The 24,216-nt window shown below is 59.3% G+C and overlaps 1 protein-coding gene across 9 annotated transcripts in view; it reads right to left on the bottom strand.

Moving 5' to 3' along the window:
• C2CD5 (C2 calcium dependent domain containing 5) overlaps positions 1-24,216 on the bottom strand; it is a 75,327-nt gene that overhangs the window by 10,247 nt on the left and 40,864 nt on the right. For 4 of the 9 annotated variants that reach the window (XM_073650533.1, XM_073650540.1, XM_073650532.1 and 1 more), the window contains 14 exons: positions 17,849-17,963; positions 16,933-17,121; positions 15,813-16,007; positions 14,788-14,974; positions 14,319-14,486; positions 13,992-14,132; positions 11,882-11,945; positions 3,756-3,817; positions 3,477-3,575; positions 2,841-2,930; positions 2,686-2,767; positions 1,776-1,862; positions 845-889; positions 612-713 (listed from right to left, as the gene is read on the bottom strand). In XM_073650533.1, the coding sequence (XP_073506634.1) occupies positions 612-713; positions 845-889; positions 1,776-1,862; positions 2,686-2,767; positions 2,841-2,930; positions 3,477-3,575; positions 3,756-3,817; positions 11,882-11,945; positions 13,992-14,132; positions 14,319-14,486; positions 14,788-14,974; positions 15,813-16,007; positions 16,933-17,121; positions 17,849-17,963 (1,626 nt within the window). Of the gene's footprint in view, positions 1-611; positions 714-844; positions 890-1,775; positions 1,863-2,685; positions 2,768-2,840; positions 2,931-3,476; positions 3,576-3,755; positions 3,818-11,881; positions 11,946-13,991; positions 14,133-14,318; positions 14,487-14,787; positions 14,975-15,812; positions 16,008-16,932; positions 17,122-17,848; positions 17,964-19,464; positions 19,834-24,216 lie in introns of those variants that run through there. The other 5 variants (XM_073650539.1, XM_073650534.1, XM_073650535.1 and 2 more) reach the window with 5 other exon arrangements.

Raw genomic sequence — 24,216 nt, 5'->3', positions numbered from 1 at the left:
ATGATCTCTGCAGCCCAGCACCCTCCATAAACCACATGATCTCTGCAGCCCAGCACCCTCCATAAACCACATGATCTCTGCAGCCCAGCACCCTCCATAAACCACATGATCTCTGCAGCCCAGCACCCTCTATAAATCACATGATCTCCGCAGCCCCGCACCCTCTATAAATCACATGATCTCTGCAGCCTCGCACACTCCATAAATCACATGACGTCCGCAGCCCCGCACCCACCATAAATCACATGATGTCTGCAGCCCCGCACCCTCCATAAATCACATGACCTCCGCAGCCCAGAACCCTCCATAAATCACATGACCTCCGCAGCCCAGAACCCTCCATAAATCACATGATCTCTGCAGCCCCCACCGTGGATCACATGACCTCCGCAGCCCCCACCGTGGATCACATGACCTCCGCAGCCCCCACCGTGGATCACACGACCTCCGCAGCCCCCACTGTGGATCACACGACCTCCGCAGCCCCCACTGTGGATCACACGACCTCCGCAGCCCCCACTGTGGATCACACGACCTCCGCAGCCCCCACCGTGGATCACATGTCTGCTGGGAGAATCAGCACAATGGAGAAGCGCTCGTTGGCGTCCTACTTGTCTTCACTGATCCGCGTCTTATGGTGTGCGCCCTCATTCTAATGTGCTCTATCCAGCTGCTGCATCTGTCTGCAAAGGAACTGAAGTCAGCGGCAGAGGCTGGAGACGGCGGCAGAGACAGGACAAAAAGACAAAGAAAAGATGGATGACGTCTCCAGCCAAGAGGCCTGACCCAGAAATCACCTCCCCGAGAGACGCGTCCCACCCACAGGGGCCACAGGAGGACCTACCTCTGTGCGGAGCGCCGGCCGCTGGGCCCGTCCTGTCCTGGAGATCTGCGGAGACCGACAGGTGTTATACTGCTGACAACCTCCCTGTATGACCAGTGTCAGAGGTGGTCAGCACCGCCCCCTGGTGATGTCATCACTGATCATACAGGAGACCCCACCCCTTATATACAGCCCCGCCTGTATACTGTGTGAGGTTGCCAGCCCCGCCCCCTGGTGATGTCATCACTGATCATACATGAGACCACACCCCTTATATACAGCCCTGCCCCTTATCTATCACTGCTGACAACCTACCTGTATACAGTGTGAGGTTGTCAGCCCCGCCCCCTGGTGGTGACACTGATCCTACAGGAGACCCCGCCCCTTATATACAGCCCCGCCCCTCATCTATCACTGCTGACAACCCGCCCGTATACAGTGTGAGAGGTTGTCAGCCCCGCCCCCTGGTGATGTCATCACTGATCATACATGAGACCACACCCCTTATATACAGCCCTGCCCCTTATCTATCACTGCTGACAACCTACCTGTATACAGTGTGAGAGGTTGTCAGCCCCACCCCCTGGTGATGACATCACTGATCATACAGGAGACCCCACCCCTTAAATTCAGCCCCGCCCCTCATCTATCACTGCTGACAACCTGCCTGTATACAGTGAGAGGTTGTCAGCCCCGCCCCTGGTGATGTCATCACTGATCATACATGAGACCCCACCCCTTATATACAGCCCCGCCCCTCACCTATCACTGCTGACAACCTGCCTGTATACAGTGTGAGAGGTTGTCAGCCCCGCCACTGGTGGTGACATCACTGATATAATATCTGACAACCTCCCTGTATGACCAGTGTCAGCCCCGCCCCTCATCCATCACTGCTGACAACCTGCCTGTATGACCAGTGTCAGAGGTTGTCAGCCCCACCAAGTTTTACCTTTGGCCGGAGAGAAAGTTGTCAGTCCCGGGGATTCCAAGGATAATTCCAGAGGGAACTGCAGCATCTCGTCGGCGTCTGTGGAAACTTGGATAAAATAAGTGAATTTCCATCATCAGACTCAGCGGCAATCACCTTCATTTCCAGACATTTGTACAGGCCCTTTAAATCATCCACTCGACATCTCTAGGTCCCGGGGAACTCCTACGCCCTTGGAGAACTCCCACCCCGGGGACTCCTACGCCCTTGGGGAACTCCCACCCCGGGGACTCCTACGCCCTTGGGGAACTCCCACCCCGGGGACTCCTACGCCCTTGGGGAACTCCCACCCCGGGGACTCCTACGCCCTTGGGGAACTCCCACCCCGGGGACTCCTACGCCCTTGGGGAACTCCCACCCCGGGGACTCCTACGCCCTTGGGGAACTCCCACCCCGGGGACTCCTACGCCCTTGGGGAACTCCCACCCCGGGGACTCCTACGCCCTTGGGGAACTCCCACCCCGGGGACTCCTACGCCCTTGGGGAACTCCCACCCCGGGGACTCCTACGCCCTTGGGGAACTCCCACCCCGGGGACTCCTACGCCCTTGGGGAACTCCCACCCCGGGGACTCCTACGCCCTTGGGGAACTCCCACCCCGGGGACTCCTACGCCCTTGGGGAACTCCCACCCCGGGGACTCCTACGACCTTGGGGAACTCCCACCCCGGGGACTCCTACGCCCTTGGGGAACTCCCACCCCGGGGACTCCTACGCCCTTGGGGAACTCCTACCCTGGGGGGACCCCGGGAACTCCTACCCTGGGGGGACCCCGGGAACTCCTACCCTGGGGGGGCGTATGCTGGGGGACCCCGGGAACTCCGATAGGCCCAAAGCTGGGACATCAACAGTAGGGGTCAGGTGACTCCTCACCTCGCGGCCGCTCCGCTGCACTCTTGCTGCTCTGTAGCGCCTCCTGCTTGTTGTAGGTGATGGCGACCGCGGTGACTGTGACCTGGAAGGAGACGCACAGTTACCACCGCGCCCAGGTAGTTGCGGGGCAGAGACTTCTCACCAGCATCGATCACCTGTATGGACTCATCCTCCGGCACCGCGACCGTAAAATTCACGTGACACAGGCAGCACGGCACCATGGAGCGCAGCTTAAAGTACAGGCTCTGCGGAGAGACAGGAGGAGCAGTGACAGCGCCGCCCAGAGGAGCTACAGAGGAGTCACAAAACAGCTAACACATCCCTGCTGCTCTGAGATCTCTGCTTGCCGTCAGTGGTGGAGGTTCGTTACAATGTATCAGCACGCTGGGCGGCCGGTCACTGACAGCCAGCAGAGATCTACAGAATGAAGCGGCAGTAACGGTAACAGATTCCGCTTTATTACAGGGGGGGGGGCACCATCACTTCATAAACTTGCATCTACTCCTCTGGATGCAGGCTGCAGTGTAAAGAATGGAGGCTTTCATTCCAGTTGGATACATCCTGGCTCCTGTGTATGCAGATATAGGAGGTGCCAAATGGGGGCAGCGTCTGTCTCAGCCCGAGCTCCACACACTGACCCCACGGCAAAAGGTAAAGACCCCGGTACCAGCTGCGCCCCTGGATCAGAACGTACACTGCTCGCTATAGCAGAGCCCCCCAGGATAGGGCAGTACGAGGAGGGGCTCCTCACAGGGAGGGAGGGCGCCCCGGTACAGGGAGGGGGGCCGCACCTTCAGCAGGTTCTCGCACATGTCGCTGAAGCTCTTGTTCAGAGTCTGATTCGTCAGGTTTACACTGGAAAGTCGGATGACGCGGACGGAGGTGAACATCTACAAAGACAGAGGCGAGAAATGGGCGGGAGTATGTATATGTGTATATATATATATATATATATATATATATATATATATATATATATATATATATATATATATATATATATACACACATATATATACATACATACACACACACACAGAGGAGGACGCACAGTATCACACACTGCCCACCTGAATATCCGATGTCCAGTTATTTATCCCAGGCATAATCTCTGTATTACAGCTGTAGAAACCTGCAGAGCAAAAGGCACAAAGCAGCACGAAAGTCACACAACGCTGATCATTAACGACCTGTATTATACTCCAGAGCTGCCCTCACTATTCTGCTGGTGCGATCACTGTGTACATACATTACATTACTGATCCTGAGCTACATCCTGTATTATACCCCAGAGCTGCACTCACTATTCTGCTGGTGCGATCACTGTGTACATACATTACTGATCCTGAGTTACAACCTGTATTATACCCCAGAGCTGCACTCACTATTCTGCTGGTGCAGTCACTGTGTACATACATTACATTACTGATCCTGAGTTACATCCTGTATTATACTCCAGAGCTGCACTCACTATTCTGCTGGTGCAGTCACTGTGTACATACATTACATTTCTGATCCTGAGTTACCTCCTGTATTATACTCCAGAGCTGCACTCACTATTCTGCTGGTGCGGTCACTGTGTACATACATTACATTACTGATCCTGAGTTACATCCTGTATTATCCTCAAGAGCTACACTCACTATTCTGCTGGTGCAGTCACTGTGTACATACATTACATTACTGATCCTGAGTTACATCCTGTATTATACTCCAGAGCTGCACTCACTATTCTGCTGGTGCAGTCACTGTGTACATACATTACATTATTGATCCTGAGTTACATCCTGTATTATACTCCAGAGCTGCACTCACTATTCTGCTGGTGCAGTAGCTGTGTACATACATTACATTACTGATCCCGAGTTACATCCTGTTTTATACTCCAGAGCTGCACTCACTATTCTGCTGGTGCAGTCACTCTGTGCATACATTACATTACTGATCCTGAGTTACCTCCTGTATTATACTCCAGAGCTGCACTCACTATTCTGCTGGTGCAGTCACTGTGTATATACATTACATTACTGATCCTGAGTTACCTCCTGTATTATACTCCAGAGCTGCACTCACTATTCTGCTGGTGGAGTCACTGTGTACATACATTACATTACTGATCCTGAGTTACCTCCTGTATTATACCCCAGAGCTGCACTCACTATTCTGCTGGTGCAGTCACTGTGTACATACATTACATTACTGATCCTGAGTTAAATCCTGTATTATACTCCAGAGCTGCACTCACTACTCTTCTGGCGCAGTCACTGTGTACATACATTACATTACTGATCCTGAGTTACCTCCTGTATTATCCTCCAGAGCGGCACTCACTATTCTGCTGGTGCAGTCACCGTGTACATACAGTACATTACTGATCCTGAGTTACCTCCTGTATTATCCTCCAGAGCTGCACTCACTATTCTGCTGGTGCAGTCACTGTACATACATTACATTACTGATCCTGAGTTACCTCCTGTATTATACTCCAGAGCTGCACTCCCTATTCTGCTGGTGCAGTCACTGTGTACATACATTACATTACTGATCCTGAGTTACATCCTGTATTATACCCCAGAGCTGCACTCACTATTCTGCTGGTGCAGTCACTGTGTACATACATTACTGATCCTGAGTTACATCCTGTATTATACTCCAGAGCTGCATTCAGTATTCTGCTGGTGCAGTCACTGTGTACATACATTACATTACTGATCCTGAGTTACATCCTGTATTATACTCCAGAGCAGCACTCACTATTCTGCTGGTGCAGTCACTGTGTACATACATTACATTACTGATCCTGAGTTACATCCTGTATTATCCTCCAGAGCTGCACTCACTATTCTGCTGGTGCAGTCACTGTGTACATACATTACATTACTGATCCTGAGTTACATCCTGTATTATACTCCAGAGCAGCACTCACTATTCTGCTGGTGCAGTCACTGTGTACATACATTACATTACTGATCCTGAGTTACCTCCTGTATTATACTCCAGAGCTGCAGTCACTATTCTGCTGGTGCAGTCACTGTGTACATACATTACATTACTGATCCTGAGTTACATCCTGTATTATACCCCAGAGCTGCACTCACTATTCTGCTGGTGCAGTCACTGTGTACATACATTACATTACTGATCTGGAGTTACATCCAGTATTATACTCCAGAGCTGCACTCACTCTTCTGCTGGTGCTGTCTGTAACATACCTGGCGGCGTCCTTGCATGGTGGTCCATCTCCCACTGTGCAAGAGCGCGCACTTGATCTCCAGTCCAGAATGTCTCTCTGGCTTCCCTCCATGCTGTCTGTTTGCCTCTGTTTCTGCTGCTTAAGGGCGGCGCCCGATCACTTCCTGCTTTTTGTACCTGCTGTGGGTCACACCCCTTGTGCGTCCTCAGCCTATTGCTGTCTGTCACCTGGTATATAGCTCAGCTGCTCCCATCTATCCCTGCCTGAGCATAGTGTTTCATTCAGAGTGTGCTTGCACTCTGAAGGTGCCAGGTCCCGTTCTGTGTTCTCTTGTCTGCCTATCCTGGAGGCTGTATTTCCAGGCCTGTCTGAACACGCTCCTAGCCTGTTCCTCCTGCCTTCTAGGGGCCGATTACCTAGACCCGTTCCTGTATCTTGTCTGACCTGTCTGAACACGCTCCTAGCCTGTTCCTCCCGCCTTCTAGGGGCCGATTACCTAGACCCGCTCCTGTATCTTGTCTGTCCTGTCTGAACACGCTCCTTGCCTGTTCGTCCTGTCTCTCTGGGGGCCGTATTCCCAGACCCGCTCCTGTATTCCGCTGCAGTGTCGGTCTCCTCCGTACACTCAGTTCCAGTCTGAACTCTCTCCTATCCTTTACCTGTTTTGCCTCTATGTCCGTTCCCTTCCTTTTTCTGCAGAGTCTGAACTCGTACCTAACTCCTGCTTGTTGTCTCTGTACTCCCGTTTGTGAGTTTGTGGTCCACTCGCTACTTCTCTGCAAGTACCCTGTGGGTGTCTGGCTCTGCCTTTCCCTTCCTGTCTGTTCCGTGTGAACAGAGCCCTGTCCCCCCTACTCAGCCTTGCCTGCTCTGACTCCTTTGCTCACTGCTCCGGCGGTTCTAGCCTGCTCTGACTCCTTTGCTCACCGCTCCGGCGGTTCTAGCCTGCTCTGACTCCTTTGCTCACCGCTCCGGCGGTTCTAGCCTGCTCTGACTCCTTTGCCCACCGCTCCGGCGGTTCTAGCCTGCTCTGACTCCTTTGCTCACCGCTCCGGCGGTTCTAGCCTGCTCTGACTCCTTTGCTCACCGCTCCGGCGGTTCTAGCCTGCTCTGACTCCTTTGCTCACCGCTCCGGCGGTTCTAGCCTGCTCTGACTCCTTTGCTCACCGCTCCGGCGGTTCTAGCCTGCTCTGACTCCTTGCTCACTGCTCCGCAGCCTTGCTCCGCTCTGACCCTTTTGCTCACTGCTCCGGCAGCCTTGCTCCGCTCTGACCCTTTTGCTCACTGCTCCGGCAGTCCTGTCCTGCCTTGCTTCTGCCCGCTGCTCCGGCAGTCCTGTCCTGCCCTGCTTCTGCCCGCTGCTCCGGCAGTCCTGTCCTGCCCTGCTTCTGCCCGCTGCTCCGGCAGTCCTGTCCTGCCCTGCTTCTGCCCGCTGCTCCGGCAGTCCTGTCCTGCCCTGCTTCTGCCCGCTGCTCCGGCAGTCCTGTCCTGCCCTGCTTCTGCCCGCTGCTCCGGCAGTCCTGTCCTGCCCTGCTCTGTTCTTGCCCACCGCTTCGGGCGTTCCCTCTCTGCTGTGGTTGTCTACCGCATCTGCGGTTCTGTGACCCAGTCTGTACTGGGTCTTAACCTTTCTGTGCTCCAGCCCGTCCTTTCGGCCAGTACCTCCCTGCCTGCATACTCGCCTGTATCCACCCATCTGCATACCTGCCGTGTTTGCTTACATCCACCAGTCTGTGCCAGCCTAACCTGCCTGTTCCAGTAATCCCAGTGTGGGTCAACCCCCGTGTCCGGAGTTTGACCTGGAGTAGCACCTGGTCCCTCTGCCCGGTTTCTCCCTGGTGCACTGGCGTCGTATGCCGTCGTGCCACCTTGGTCGGATCGGCCAGATACTTAGTCACGCCCCTCCAGGCACTCTCCGGTCCATGGTCCAGTGGAACCACAACACCCGCACACGCCAGTCAGTCCGGGCGTGTGCATAACAGCATGCTCAGGCCATGGTTCCCGTTGAGCCCCACGGCCTTCGCTCTCTGAGAAGTTTTCCAGCGAATACATGCATTAAAAATAAATAAAATTTATTTTTTTTTCTCAGCTGAGTTCCAGGCGAATTACGCACCGTCCAGATGGATCTATCTGCTCTCGTTCCTGCGGATCCGCCACGTTACTATGGGGATCCAAGACAAAGTCGTGCATTTGTGGAGCAATGCATGCTACACTTCAAGTTCTACCCTCTATGTTTTCCCACCGATCGGGTTAAGGTGGCATTCATTATGTCTTACCTGGCGGGTGATGCCTTGGAATGGATCAACCCCCTATATGAAACACAGGATCCGATCCTCCTGGACCTAATGGCCTTCCTGGTGGCCTTTCTAATGGTCTTCGATGATCCTAACCCGGAGGCTCCTGCTGAAGCTTCACCTCCCAATATCCCGGAGCAGCCCCGATGGATAATGTGTGTGGGTAGCGCAATAGTCCTCCAGCCCAATGAGACTACTGCCCACCCAGAATCTTCACAGGGTGACTACGCTCTCCGGAATACTTCTCCCAACCTCAAGAGGCAGTCCAGACGTGCTAGACGTAGAGGCAAGCCGTCACGCCAGGGTCTGTCCTCCCTGAGACCTCCTGACCCCAACCTTGAAGTCCCTACTGAAGCTTCATCTCCCTGTATCCCGGAGAAGCCCCAACGGGTAATGTGCGTGGGTAGTGCACCGGTTCTCCTGCCCGAAGAGACTACTGCCCATCCAGACTCCACACAGGAGAACTTCCTGCACCCGGCATCAGATGCTTCACCCACTTTAACCGGTGTGCATGTCCAAGGATGCTCCAAAGCTGTGGTTACCTCTGAGTCTATGCACCTCTACTACCTGGCGGAGGACCCCCTGTTGCCTCCTGAATCCTCCGGGATACCACTCGATGACAAATGGAGAGAGACTTCTCTACACTCGGTACTCGATACTTTGTCCGCTTCGTCCTGTGAGCCTGACAATCGGTACCCCAAAGTGGTAGTTACCCCCGAGTCTCTACACCCCTCCGACCAGGCGGAGGATCTCCAGTTGTCTCCTGAACCCTTCGGGGTGCTACCTGGTAGCGAAAGGACAGAGACTCTCCTTTACTCTGTACCTGATACCTCGCTCGCTTCGTCCAGTGAGTCCAACCTAGTGTACTCTGAAGCAGAGGTTACCCGTGAGTCTCTACACCCTTCTGACCAGGCGGAGGACCGCCAGTTGTCTCCAGAACCCTTCGGGGTGCCACCTGGTGGTGAATGGACAGAGACTTTCCTATACTCTGTACCTGATACCTCGCCTGCTTCGTCCAGTGAGTCCGACCTAGTGTACTCTGAAGCAGATGTTTTCTCTGAGCCTCTGCACTCTTCTGACCCGGCGGGGGACCTCCAGTTGTTTCCTGAATCCTCCGGGGTACCACCAGATAACAAAGAGACAGTGACTTTTCCTCATTATGTACCTGATAACCCGTCTATTTCTTCCTGTGAGCTTGACAAGATGTACCTCGAAGCAGAGATTACCCCCAAGTCTCTGCACTCCTCCAACCCGGCGGAGGACTTCCAGTTGTCTCCTGTACCCTCTGGGGTGCCACCTGAAAATATGTGGAGAGAGACTTCCTTGTGTGCTGTTCCTGGTTCTCCACCCGTTTCGTCTGTTGCTGAGGATGGCTGGATAGGAGGTAGCATCCTAGCTAACCAGATGAGACCAGTTTTTCCTGTGGACAGTGGAAGTGATCTCCTTGAAGTGAATGACTGGTCCTCAAATTCCCTGCGGAAGATTCTGGCAGGCCTGAAGAAGAGGGGGCGTAAGGGGGGGGGGTACTGTAACATACCTGGCGGCGCCCTTCCATGGTGGTCCATCTCCCACTGTGCAAGAGCGCGCACATGGTCTCCAGTCCAGAGTGTCTCTCTGGCTTCCCTCCATGCTGTCTGTTTGTGTCTGTTTCTGCTGCTTAAGGGCGGCGCCCGATCACTTCCTGCTTTTTGTACCTGCTGTGGGTCACACCCCTTGTGCGTCCTCAGCCTATTGCTGTCTGTCACCTGGTATATAGCTCAGCTGCTCCCATCTATCCCTGCCTGAGCATAGTGTTTCATTCAGTGTGTGCTTGCACTCTGAAGGTGCCAGGTCCCGTTCTGTGTTCTCTTGTCTGCCTATCCTGGAGGCTGTATTTCCAGGCCTGTCTGAACACGCTCCTAGCCTGTTCCTCCTGCCTTCTAGGGGCCGATTACCTAGACCCGTTCCTGTATCTTGTCTGACCTGTCTGAACACGCTCCTTGCCTGTTCGTCCTGCCTCTCTGGGGGCCGTATTCCCAGACCCGCTCCTGTATTCCGCTGCAGTGTCGGTCTCCTCCGTACACTCAGTTCCAGTCTGAACTCTCTCCTATCCTTTACCTGTTTTGCCTCTATGTCCGTTCCCTTCCTTTTTCTGCAGAGTCTGAACTCGTACCTAACTCCTGCTTGTTGTCTCTGTACTCCCGTTTGTGAGTTTGTGGTCCACTCGCTACTTCTCTGCAAGTACCCTGTGGGTGTCTGGCTCTGCCTTTCCCTTCCTGTCTGTTCCGTGTGAACAGAGCCCTGTCCCCCCTACTCAGCCTTGCCTGCTCTGACTCCTTTGCTCACCGCTCCGGCGGTTCTAGCCTGCTCTGACTCCTTTGCCCACCGCTCCGGCGGTTCTAGCCTGCTCTGACTCCTTTGCTCACTGCTCCGGCGGTTCTAGCCTGCTCTGACTCCTTTGCTCACCGCTCCGGCGGTTCTAGCCTGCTCTGACTCCTTTGCTCACCGCTCCGGCGGTTCTAGCCTGCTCTGACTCCTTGCTCACTGCTCCGCAGCCTTGCTCCGCTCTGACCCTTTTGCTCACTGCTCCGGCAGTCCTGTCCTGCCTTGCTTCTGCCCGCTGCTCCGGCAGTCCTGTCCTGCCCTGCTTCTGCCCGCTGCTCCGGCAGTCCTGTCCTGCCCTGCTTCTGCCCGCTGCTCCGGCAGTCCTGTCCTGCCCTGCTTCTGCCCGCTGCTCCGGCAGTCCTGTCCTGCCCTGCTTCTGCCCGCTGCTCCGGCAGTCCTGTCCTGCCCTGCTTCTGCCCGCTGCTCCGGCAGTCCTGTCCTGCCCTGCTTCTGCCCGCTGCTCCGGCAGTCCTGTCCTGCCCTGCTTCTGCCCGCTGCTCCGGCAGTCCCGTCCTGCTCTGTTCTTGCCCACCGCTTCTGCTGTGGTTGTCTACCGCATCTGCGGTTCTGTGACCCAGTCTGTACTGGGTCTTAACCTTTCTGTGCTCCAGCCCGTCCTTTCGGCCAGTACCTCCCTGCCTGCATAATCGCCTGTATCCACCCATCTGCATACCTGCCGTGTTTGCTTATATCCACCAGTCTGTGCCAGCCTAACCTGCCTGTTCCAGTAATCCCAGTGTGGGTCAACCCCTGTGTCCGGAGTTTGACCTGGAGTAGCACTTGGTCCCTCTGCCCGGTTTCTCCCTGGTGCACTGGCGTCGTATGCCGTCGTGCCACCTTGGTCGGATCGGCCAGATACTTAGTCACGCCCCTCCAGGCACTCTCCGGTCCATGGTCCAGTGGAACCACAACACCCGCACACGCCAGTCAGTCCGGGCGTGTGCATAACACTGTCACTGTGTACATACATTACATTACTGATCCTGAGTTACCTCCTGTATTATACTCCCGAGCTGCACTCACTATTCTGCTGGTGCAGTCACTGTGTACATACATTACATTACTGATCCTGAGTTACCTCCTGTATTATACCCCAGAGCTGCACTCACTATTCTGCTGGTGCAGTCACTGTGTACATACATTACTGACCCCGAGTTACATCCTGTATTATACTCCAGAGCTGCACTCACTATTCTGCTGGTGCAGTCACTGTGTACATACATTACATTTGCTCTATTGCACATCAGATCTCAGTTGAACATTGGTCACAAACTTACTAACTGTTTTCAGTACAAACCAGCAGAATAGTGAGTGCAGCTCTGGAGTACTTCCTCCTATAATGCACCTGGGGGTGGAGGGACGTCGGTCAGCAGTGAGTGGACGTCTTCTACAGCGTCAGTGTCATCAATCTGAGAGATAAAAAAAAAAAATCTCTAGTTTTAAGATTTTACTGGAGCATAAAAACGACAGTTTCTACTTATCTGACAATATAGACGCGCCGCGCAGGGTCGGGGGGAGGGCGGCAGACGCGCCGCGCAGGGTCGGGGGGAGGGCGGCAGACGCGCCGCGCAGGGTCGGGGGGAGGGCGGCAGACGCGCCGCGCAGGGTCGGGGGGAGGGCGGCAGACGCGCCGCGCAGGGTCGGGGGGAGGGCGGCAGACGCGCCGCGCAGGGTCGGGGGGAGGGCGGCAGACGCGCCGCGCAGGGTCGGGGGGAGGGCGGCAGACGCGCCGCGCAGGGTCGGGGGGAGGGCGGCAGACGCGCCGCGCAGGGTCGGGGGGAGGGCGGCAGACGCGCCGCGCAGGGTCGGGGGGAGGGCGGCAGACGCGCCGCGCAGGGTCGGGGGGAGGGCGGCAGACGCGCCGCGCAGGGTCGGGGGGAGGGCGGCAGACGCGCCGCGCAGGGTCGGGGGGAGGGCGGCAGACGCGCCGCGCAGGGTCGGGGGGAGGGCGGCAGACGCGCCGCGCAGGGTCGGGGGGAGGGCGGCAGACGCGCCGCGCAGGGTCGGGGGGAGGGCGGCAGACGCGCCGCGCAGGGTCGGGGGGAGGGCGGCAGACGCGCCGCGCAGGGTCGGGGGGAGGGCGGCAGACGCGCCGCGCAGGGTCGGGGGGAGGGCGGCAGACGCGCCGCGCAGGGTCGGGGGGAGGGCGGCAGACGCGCCGCGCAGGGTCGGGGGGAGGGCGGCAGACGCGCCGCGCAGGGTCGGGGGGAGGGCGGCAGACGCGCCGCGCAGGGTCGGGGGGAGGGCAGCAGACGCGCCGCGCAGGGTCGGGGGGAGGGCGGCAGACGCGCCGCGCAGGGTCGGGGGGAGGGCGGCAGACGCGCCGCGCAGGGTCGGGGGGAGGGCGGCAGACGCGCCGCGCAGGGTCGGGGGGAGGGCGGCAGACGCGCCGCGCAGGGTCGGGGGGAGGGCGGCAGACGCGCCGCGCAGGGTCGGGGGGAGGGCGGCAGACGCGCCGCGCAGGGTCGGGGGGAGGGCGGCAGACGCGCCGCGCAGGGTCGGGGGGAGGGCGGCAGACGCGCCGCGCAGGGTCGGGGGGAGGGCGGCAGACGCGCCGCGCAGGGTCGGGGGGAGGGCGGCAGACGCGCCGCGCAGGGTCGGGGGGAGGGCGGCAGACGCGCCGCGCAGGGTCGGGGGGAGGGCGGCAGACGCGCCGCGCAGGGTCGGGGGGAGGGCGGCAGACGCGCCGCGCAGGGTCGGGGGGAGGGCGGCAGACGCGCCGCGCAGGGTCGGGGGGGAGGGCGGCAGACGCGCCGCGCAGGGTCGGGGGGGAGGGCGGCAGACGCGCCGCGCAGGGTCGGGGGGGAGGGCGGCAGACGCGCCGCGCAGGGTCGGGGGGGAGGGCGGCAGACGCGCCGCGCAGGGTCGGGGGGGAGGGCGGCAGACGCGCCGCGCAGGGTCGGGGGGGAGGGCGGCAGACGCGCCGCGCAGGGTCGGGGGGGAGGGCGGCAGACGCGCCGCGCAGGGTCGGGGGGGAGGGCGGCAGACGCGCCGCGCAGGGTCGGGGGGGAGGGCGGCAGACGCGCCGCGCAGGGTCGGGGGGGAGGGCGGCAGACGCGCCGCGCAGGGTCGGGGGGGAGGGCGGCAGACGCGCCGCGCAGGGTCGGGGGGGAGGGCGGCAGACGCGCCGCGCAGGGTCGGGGGGGAGGGCGGCAGACGCGCCGCGCAGGGTCGGGGGGGAGGGCGGCAGACGCGCCGCGCAGGGTCGGGGGGGGAGGGCGGCAGACGCGCCGCGCAGGGTCGGGGGGGGAGGGCGGCAGACGCGCCGCGCAGGGTCGGGGGGGGAGGGCGGCAGACGCGCCGCGCAGGGTCGGGGGGGAGGGCGGCAGACGCGCCGCGCAGGGTCGGGGGGGAGGGCGGCAGACGCGCCGCGCAGGGTCGGGGGGGAGGGCGGCAGACGCGCCGCGCAGGGTCGGGGGGCAGTAGATGTGCTGCGCAGGCTCTGTAGCGCTCACCTCCAGGACGAAGGCGTCCTTCTTCCCGTGAGACAGGTCCAGCTCCACCAGCTCATCGGAGCTCTCAGACTGCGAGCGCAGCAGCCTCGTCCTCTGCCGCGACTCCGGGATGGGAGATCCGAGCGCCTCCTCCGGGATCTCCTGCAGGAGAAGAACAAGCGGCACCGTGAGGACACAAAGTATCACCGACGTCGCCACACCCCCCTCCGCCGCCACACACCCCGCCGCCACCACACACCCAGCAGCCACACACCCAGCAGCCACCACCACACTCCACCACCGCAACACACCCCGCCGCCACCCCCCCCCACCCTCGATGCCGCTCACCGGGGGGGTGATCTCGTACAGCTCCTTGTTCTTGGCGATGGTCTCGTTGATTTTCTTCTGCATGTGGCAGATGTGCTGCTCGTAGGGGCCGTCGCTGCTGGGGGTCTTGCCGGAGATCTGGATGCCCCCGGGGGTGGGGAGTGAGGCCAGGTACACCCCTGTGGCAGACTAAGAGAAGCCCCAGTTACCGCCATGCCACCTGGTATGGGGGGGGCGCGCGCCCTGTACTATGGGGGGAGGGCCGCGCCCTGTACTATGGGGGGTGGGCCGCGCCCTGTACTATGGGGGGTGGGCCGCGCCCTGTACTATGGGGGGAGGGCCGCGCCCTGTACTATGGGGGGAGGGCCGCGCCCTGTACTATGGGGGGTGGGCCGCGCCCTGTACTATGGGGGGTGGGCCGCGCCCTGTACTATGGGGGGAGGGCCGCGCCCTGTACTATGGGGCCGCAGTCGGAGGGTCCGCCGCTCACCGCCAGGCCCAGCAGCATGTTCTCGCCCACGGTGATCTGGATCCGCAGCCCGAACAGCGCGTTCATGGACTTCAGCTTCAGCTTGTTCATCAGCTGCGTGTGCAGCTCGTACTCCAGGAAGGGCAGCAGGTTGCTGATGGCGGTGGCATTGGCCTCCGCCTGCGCCTTCTTCTTCAGACGACACAACCTGAGTGAGAGAGCAGGTGAGACGCCGGCGAGACAGCGCCAGCGGGCGAGGCAGACAGACAGACAGACAGCGCCAGCGGGCGAGGCAGACAGACAGACAGACAGCGCCAGCGGGCGAGGCAGACAGACAGACAGACAGCGCCAGCGGGCGAGGCAGACAGACAGACAGACAGCGCCAGCGGGCGAGGCAGACAGACAGACAGACAGCGCCAGCGGGCGAGGCAGACAGACAGACAGCGCCAGCGGGCGAGGCAGACAGACAGACAGCGCCAGCGGGCGAGGCAGACAGACAGACAGCGCCAGCGGGCGAGGCAGACAGACAGACAGCGCCAGCGGGCGAGGCAGACAGACAGACAGCGCCAGCGAGCGAGGCAGACAGACAGACAGCGCCAGCGAGCGAGGCAGACAGACAGACAGCGCCAGCGAGCGAGGCAGACAGACAGACAGCGCCAGCGAGCGAGGCAGACAGACAGCGCCAGCGAGCGAGGCAGACAGACAGCGCCAGCGAGCGAGGCAGACAGACAGCGCCAGCGAGCGAGGCAGACAGACAGCGCCAGCGAGCGAGGCAGACAGACAGCGCCAGCGAGCGAGGCAGACAGACAGCGCCAGCGAGCGAGGCAGACAGACAGCGCCAGCGAGCGAGGCAGACAGACAGCGCCAGCGAGCGAGGCAGACAGACAGCGCCAGCGAGCGAGGCAGACAGACAGCGCCAGCGAGCGAGGCAGACAGACAGCGCCAGCGAGCGAGGCAGACAGACAGCGCCAGCGAGCGAGGCAGACAGACAGCGCCAGCGAGCGAGGCAGACAGACAGACAGAGCCCCGCCGGGCACGGTCAGTACCTGGCCTGGATCAGGCAGCCCTTCCCCACGATGGGGGTCTCGGCCGGGAGGTCGATGGTGGTGAACAGGACGTCCGGGACCTTCTGCCGGCGGCAGCTGCAGCACAGCGTCAGGTGCGCGGGGAACGGCATGTTCAGCTCGTCGTACGGGATGTGGCAGAAGGCGCAGGGCGGCGACAGCGGGGCGTCCTCAGGCCTGTGCGGGGGAGAGCGCGGGGGAGAGCACGGGTGAGCAGGGAGAGCACCGCCGGGTCGGCTCCACTCACAGCCAAAGCTGCAACCACACAGCGAGATCTGCTCCACTCACAGCCAGAGCTGCAACCACACAGCGAGGTCTGCTCCACTCACAGCAAGAGCTGCAACCACACCACGGATAAAACTGACTACAGCTCTGGAGGTGACTGGAGGATAATACACAATGTAACAGCAGAACAGTGAGTGCAGCTCTGGAGGTGACTGGAGGATAAGACATGATGTAACAGCAGAATAGTGACTGCAGCTCTGGAGGTGACTGGAGGATAAGACACGATGTAACAGCAGAATAGTGACTGCAGCTCTGGAGGTAACTGGAGGACAAAACACCATGTAACAGCAGAATAGTGACTGCAGCTCTGGAGGTGACTGGAGGATAAGACATGATGTAACAGCAGAATAGTGAGTGCAGCTCTGGAGGTGACTGGAGGATAAGACATGATGTAACAGCAGAATAGTGAGTGCAGCTCTGGAGGTGCTGATCATCGCGCTGATCCTTTGGGTTAGTTCATTTTGTGCTTCTTATTTGGCTGTGATATTTAAAGGGGCAGTCGCACCCCAATCATGGGAAACTATGGGTGGATGCAGCGTAGGCCACGCCTCCAGCTGTACTGTAATATAAAACGGATTTATCTGAATTTAAAGGGACAGTACCGATTTAAGCTCCTTATGGAGGAAACAGTAAATAATGAAAATCAAACATGGCGACTCCCCGGGATTCGGGGGTGGGGGGGGGGGGGCGTTGTGGTCAGCTGGAGACTGCCCCTTTAAACGTGCCCTATGTTCTGTCTGCAGAGAGGCGTTACCTCCGGTGATGTTAGTTTTTGGGGTGCTGATCCTGCAGTCGCCCCTATAATGACACCACCTACCCCAGCCGGGCGGCACTATCCTTGCTCTGCAGGAAAACCTCACACTCTCCCTTGTCTGACCCTATAAAGAATCCGGCCTGCGGCGACAACCTTTGATCCAGGCAGCAGTCGGGGGCCGCTGCCTCCTGCAGGAGCCGGGGGTTCAGTACCGCGGCGGTGCCAGAGGCGGACAGGATGCAGAGCTCCTCACTGCAGCGGGGAGAAGAGGCACAGGTCAGCAGCGAGCGACCGCCCACCACCACCACCACCACCACCACCACCACCACCCCCATCCTCCCCCGGTCAGCAGTGAGCGACCGCCCACCACCACCACCCTCCCCCGGTCAGCAGCGAGCGACCGCCCACCACCACCCCCATCCTCCCCCGGTCAGCAGTGAGCGACCGCCCACCACCACCACCCTCCCCCGGTCAGAAGCGAGCGACCGCCCACCACCACCCCCATCCTCCCCCGGTCAGCAGCGAGCGACCGCCCACCACCACCCCCATCCTCCCCCGGTCAGCAGCGAGCGACCGCCCACCACCACCCCCATCCTCCCCCGGTCAGCAGCGAGCGACCGCCCACCACCATCACCCTCCCCCGGTCAGCAGCGAGCGACCGCCCACCCCCACCCCCATCCTCCCCCGGTCAGCAGCGAGCAACCGCCCACCACCACCACCATCCTCCTCCGGTCAGCAGCGAGCGACCGCCCACCACCACCACCCCCATCCTCCCCCGGTCAGCAGCGAGCGACCGCCCACCACCACCACCCCCATCCTCCCCCGGTCAGCAGCAAGTGACCGCCCACCACCACCACCCCCATCCTCCCCCGGTCAGCAGCAAGTGACCGCCCACCACCACCACCCCCATCCTCCCCCGGTGAGTAGCGAGCGACCGCCCACCACCACCACCCCCATCCTCCCCCGGCCGGCCACTCACCAGATGCTGGTGGACTCGCTGTAGCCCACCACGGCGTGGCAGCCCAGCGCCTTGGCGTGAGACTTGATCTCTTGCCGGATCTCGGCCCACCAGGCGTCTCTGGTCTCCGGCTCATCTGGAGGAACAGAAGGGAGAGGTTGGATCCTCCGCTCCGCACGACGACGCATCCTGCAGGGGCCGCCCCACCCCGCGGTGCAGCACGTGGGACAGAGCGCAACGGCCCCCCGCGCCAAATGCTCTGCAGCAATATGGATGAAAGGCCAGCAGCACTGTAAAGCATGGTGTACCATCATCTTCATCAGGCTCTCCTTACCCGTGTGTATGGATCTGCGAGGGGCCCCTGCAGGAATACAGCCGGCACACTATGTCTCCGACGTGCAGTGCAAGCACCAGCCCCCAAACCACAGTAATTGAGCTTTATCCACTGACAGGGGAAGGAAACTGATGCATGCTCTGTGCAGCGCTGCGGAGTATGTGGGTGATATAGGGTCTATAGGATATGTGCAGGGAGAGCAAGAGCAATCACTGCCGAACAGAACCGTATCCCTCCACTAGATGTCAGCGCTTCCTGCAAAGCCATATCCCTCCACTAGATGTCAGCACTTCCTGCAGAGCCGTATCCCTCCACTAGATGTCAGCACTTCCTGCAGAGCCGTATCCCTCCACTAGATGTCAGCACTTCCTGCAGAGCCGTATACCTACACTAGATGTCAGCACTTCCTGCAGAGCCGTATACCTCCACTAGATGTCAGCACTTCCTGCAGAGCCGTATACCTCCACTAGATGTCAGCGCTTCCTTCTGCAGAGCTGTATCCCTCCACTAGATGGCAGCGCTTCCTGCAGAGCCATATCCCTCCACTAGATGTCGTTGCTTCCTGCACAGCCGTATCCCTCCACTAGATGTCAGCGCTTCCTGCAGAGCGGTATCCCTCCACTAGATGTCAGCGTTTCCTTCTGCAGAGCCGTATCCCTCCACTAGATGTCAGCACTTCCTGCAGAACCGTATACCTCCACTAGATGTCAGCACTTCCTGCAGAGCCGTATCCCTCCACTAGATGTCAGCACTTCCTGTAGAGCCGTATCCCTCCACTAGGTGTCAGCGTTTCCTCCTGCAGAGCCGTATCCCTCCACTAGATGTCAGCACTTCCTGCAGAACCGTATACCTCCACTAGATGTCAGCACTTCCTGCAGAGCCGTATCCCTCCACTAGATGTCAGCACTTCCTGTAGAGCCGTATCCCTCCACTAGGTGTCAGCGTTTCCTCCTGCAGAGCCGTATCCCTCCACTAGATGTCAGCGTTTCCTCCTGTAGAGCCGTATCCCTCCACTAGATGTCAGTGTTTCCTCCTGTAGAGCTGTATCCCTCCACTAGATGTCAGCGTTTCCTGCAGAGCTGAACTCCTTTATAATATAATATTACACAGTACTGTTTGCATGGAGCATGCACAGCAGACGGGGTAGAGATGGCGCCATGTGAATCTCTCAGACTGGTGAGTCTTTTACCCCCCAGGGAGACGCCTCCACTCTCTACCAACCACTGGGGCTGCTGTAGAGGGTGCAGGGGTCTGGGAGGTGCCCGGATTTGGGGTAAGACGTATGGGGGTGGTGATTACTTACCTGGGGCAGTGGTGCGGTGACTGCTGGCACTTGTCATGCGATCACATCTGTTGTGCACAAGCAGCTGAATGTAAATACTGTGACACGAGCCGCACAATCCACAAGGGGGCAGCATTAGCCACTGAAGACATACAGACACACAACAGGCTGGGTCCAAGCAAGAGAGGGGGTGATCAGCAGACTACGAGGGTCCCCAGCAGACTACGAGGGTCCCCAGCAGACTACGAGGGTCCCCAGCAGACTACGAGGGTCCCCAGCAGACTACGAGGGTCCCCAGCAGACTACGAGGGTCCCCAGCAGACTACGAGGGACCCCAGCAGACTACGAGGGACCCCAGCAGACTACGAGGGACCCCAGCAGACTACGAGGGACCCCAGCAGACTACGAGGGACCCCAGCAGACTACGAGGGTCCCCGCGGATGCTTTAATGAGCAGCAAGGGTCAGCAGAGCCAGCAGCCAGAGGTGGGGGGAGGGGGTCGCAGCATGCTGGAAATATCACACACAGAAACTATGGCAGCTCAGTGACACGCGACACAGAAACGGCCCTGCCTGCGCCCCGCTGACATACTCTGTGCTGCGGCCCAGGATTACAACACCAGGGCTCAAGGCTCCTGTTTCACATCATTTGGGGATGATTACAAAATGTGTGACCACCATAAAGTACACGGCGAGGCCCCCTGTATGTAATGGAGCGGCTCACTGCACTGTGCAGCAGGAGCACAGAAATACTGCCAAGGGCGGTCCCAGAGTGAGCGGTACTGTGACCGCAGCTTTGGAGGTGACTGGAGGATAAGACATGATGTAACAGCAGAAGAGTGACTGCAGCTCTGGAGGTGACTGGAGGATAAGACACGATGTAACAGCAGAATAGTGACTGCAGCTCTGGAGGTGACTGGAGGATAAGACATGATGTAACAGCAGAGTAGTGACTGCAGCTCTGGAGGTGACTGGAGGATAAGACATGATGTAACAGCAGAATAGTGACTGCAGCTCTGGAGGTGACAGGAGGATAAGACACAATGTAACATCAGAAGAGTGACTGCAGCTCTGGAGGTGACTGGAGGATAAGACACGATGTAACAGCAGAATAGTGACTGCAGCTCTGGAGGTGACTGGAGGATAAGACACGATGTAACAGCAGAATAGTGAGTGCAGCTCTGGAGGTGACTGGAGGATAAGACAATATAAGGGCAGAATAGTGACTGCAGCTCTGGAGGTGACAGGAGGATAAGACACGATGTAACAGCAGAATAGTGAGTGCAGCTCTGGAGGTGACTAGAATAAAACATGATCTAACAGCAGAATAGTGAGTGCAGCTCTGGAGGTGACTGAAGGATAAGATAGGATGTAGCAGCAGAATAGTGAGTGCAGCTCTGGAGGTGACTGGAGGATAAGACACGATGTAACAGCAGAATAGTGACTGCAGCTCTGGAGGTGACAGGAGGAGAAGACACGATGTAACATCAGAAGAGTGACTGCAGCTCTGGAGGTGACTGGAGGACAAGACACGATGTAACAGCAGAATAGTGACTGCAGCTCTGGAGGTGACTGGAGGATAAGACAATGTAACAGCAGAATAGTGACTGCAGCTCTGGAGGTGACAGGAGGATAAGACATGATGTAACAGCAGAATAGTGAGTGCAGCTCTGGAGGTGAGAGGAGTAAGTGACGTGCTGTATCGTGGTGTCGCAGTGGGTTTTGCTGCATCCTGTGGTGGTCTGTTGTGGTCCCCTCACCCCGGTAGCACTGTGGCTGGTGAGCGACTCCGGCAGTGATATGTGAATCCCCCCATTTCTTGCTCGGACCACGCAGAGCAGCTCCGCTCCCCTCCTGTGTCCGCCAGTTCCTGGTAGATTGTGAGCTCCTGTGCTCGGGGTCCGCACTGCTCCTGGTGATGACGGTACATTGTGCCCCCTCTGATGTGTCCAGGCCGCAGTATATCTTGTGTTCAGTCTCTTTCTCAACCGCCCCGGGACGCCGGGTCATGTGATAGCCGCCCCCGGACGCCGGGTCATGTGATAGCCGCCCCCGGACGCAGGGTCATGCGATCGCCGGGTCATGTGATCACAGACGCCGGGTCATGTGATAGCCGCCCCCGGACGCCGGGTCATGTGATAGCTGCCCCCGGACGCCGGGTCATGTGATAGCTGCCCCCGGACGCCGGGTCATGTGATAGCTGCCCCCGGACGCCGGGTCATGTGATCAGATGCGACAATAGAGGAGTTGGGATCTTTGCTGGAGCAGATTCCCGGTAGATCCCTGATCTCCGCACGCGGCTGTGTCTGGACCGTCCTGCCGTCGCCTCGGGGCCCGCAGCGCTGCTTCCGCCTGGATCCACTGCAGCTTCATGGCGGTGAAGCCGCGGCGCAAACCAGCGAAGAACGGACATTTCCGGAAACAGAGATAATGTAACAGTCCGGGGGGCGCAGTACGCCCCATCAGTCAAAGATGGCGGCCGGGCGAGGTCTGCCCCCCTTATGTGGAGCCGTGGACCACGCCCGTCCTGTCCAGGCCCCTGATGAGCTGCCCGGGGCATCCGCTGTCCACCAACCAGGTCCTCTGCGACCCCCATTGGGCACCGGCCGGTGTCGTGCAGAGACCCTCGATTATGCAAGACTCCACCCAGTATGCGGGACCCCACCACCCATAATGCAGGACTCCATCCCCACCCAAAACAATGCAAGACCCCAGCCCCCACCGCCAATAATGAAGGACGCCACCCCCACCGCCAATAATGAAGGACGCCAGCCCCCACCGCCAATAATGAAGGACCCCAGCCCCCACCGCCAATAATGAAGGACGCCAGCCCCCACCGCCAATAATGAAGGACCCCAGCCCCACCGCCAATAATGAAGGACGCCAGCCCCCACCGCCAATAATGAAGGACCCCAGCCCCACCGCCAATAATGAAGGACCCCAGCCCCCACCGCCAATAATGAAGGACCCCAGCCCCCACCGCCAATAATGAAGGACGCCAGCCCCACCGCCAATAATGAAGGACGCCAGCCCCACCGCCAATAATGAAGGACGCCAGCCCCCACCGCCAATAATGAAGGACCCCAGCCCCACTGCCAATAATGAAGGACCCCAGCCCCCACCGCCAATAATGAAGGACGCCAGCCCCACCGCCAATAATGAAGGACGCCAGCCCCACCGCCAATAATGAAGGACGCCAGCCCCCACCGCCAATAATGAAGGACGCCAGCCCCCACCGCCAATAATGAAGGACGCCACCCCCACCGCCAATAATGAAGGACGCCAGCCCCACCGCCAATAATGAAGGACGCCAGCCCCACCGCCAATAATGAAGGACGCCACCCCCACCGCCACCAATGAAGGACCCCAGCCCCACCACCACCAATGAAGGACCCCATCCCCACCGCCAATAATAAAGGACCCCACCCCCACCGCCAATAATAAAGGACCCCACCCCCACCGCCAATAATAAAGGACCCCACCCCCACCGCCAACAATGCAGGACCCCACCCCCACCGCCAATAATGAAGGACGCCAGCCCCACCGCCAATAATGAAGGACGCCAGCCCCCACCGCCAATAATGAAGGACGCCACCACCACCGCCAATAATGAAGGACGCCACCCCCACCGCCAATAATGAAGGACGCCAGCCCCCACCGCCAATAATGAAGGACCCCAGCCCCACCGCCAATAATGAAGGACCCCAGCCCCACCGCCAATAATGAAGGACCCCTCCACCACCCCAATAATGAAGGACGCCAGCCCCCACCGCCAATAATGAAGGACCCCTCCACCACCGCCAATAATGAAGGACGCCAGCCCCCACCGCCAATAATGAAGGACGCCACCCCCACCGCCAATAATGAAGGACGCCAGCCCCCACTGCCAATAATGAAGGACGCCACCCCCACCACCACCAATGAAGGACCCCAGCCCCACCACCACCAATGAAGGACCCCATCCCCACCGCCAATAATAAAGGACCCCACCCCCACCGCCAATAATAAAGGACCCCACCCCCACCGCCAATAATAAAGGACCCCACCCCCACCGCCAACAATGCAGGACCCCACCCCCAACAATGAAGGACACCATCCCCACCGCCAATAATGAAGGACCCCAGCCCCACCGCCAATAATGAAGGACCCCACCCCCACCGCCAACAATGAAGGACCTCAGCCCCACCGCCAATAATGAAGGACCCCACCCCCACCGCCAATAATGAAGGACCCCATCCCCACCGGCAATAATGAAGGACCCCAGCCCCACCGGCAATAATGAAGGACCCCAGCCCCACCGGCAATAATGAAGGACCCCAGCCCCACCGCCAATAATGAAGGACCCCTTCCCCCACCGCCAATAATGAAGGACCCCTCCACCACCCCAATAATGAAGGACGCCAGCCCCACCGCCAATAATGAAGGACCCCAGCCCCACCGCCAATAATGAAGGACGCCACCCCCACCGCCAATAATGAAGGACGCCACCCCCACCGCCAATAATGAAGGACGCCAGCCCCCACCGCCAATAATGAAGGACCCCAGCCCCACCGCCAATAATGAAGGACGCCACCCCCACCGCCAATAATGAAGGACCCCAGCCCCACCGCCAATAATGAAGGACGCCACCCCCACCGCCAATAATGAAGGACGCCACCCCCACCGCCAATAATGAAGGACCCCAGCCCCACCGCCAATAATGAAGGACCCCAGCCCCCACCGCCAATAATGAAGGACCCCAGCCCCCACCGCCAATAATGAAGGACCCCAGCCCC

Source organism: Phyllobates terribilis, unplaced genomic scaffold (genome assembly GCF_046119375.1).
Source record: "Phyllobates terribilis strain yellow unplaced genomic scaffold, ASM4611937v1 Scaffold_10__3_contigs__length_209671492, whole genome shotgun sequence".
Taxonomy (NCBI): domain Eukaryota; kingdom Metazoa; phylum Chordata; class Amphibia; order Anura; family Dendrobatidae; genus Phyllobates; species Phyllobates terribilis.
The sequence above is the reverse complement of the archived record's forward strand: the minus strand, read 5'-3'. Positions and strand labels throughout refer to the sequence as shown.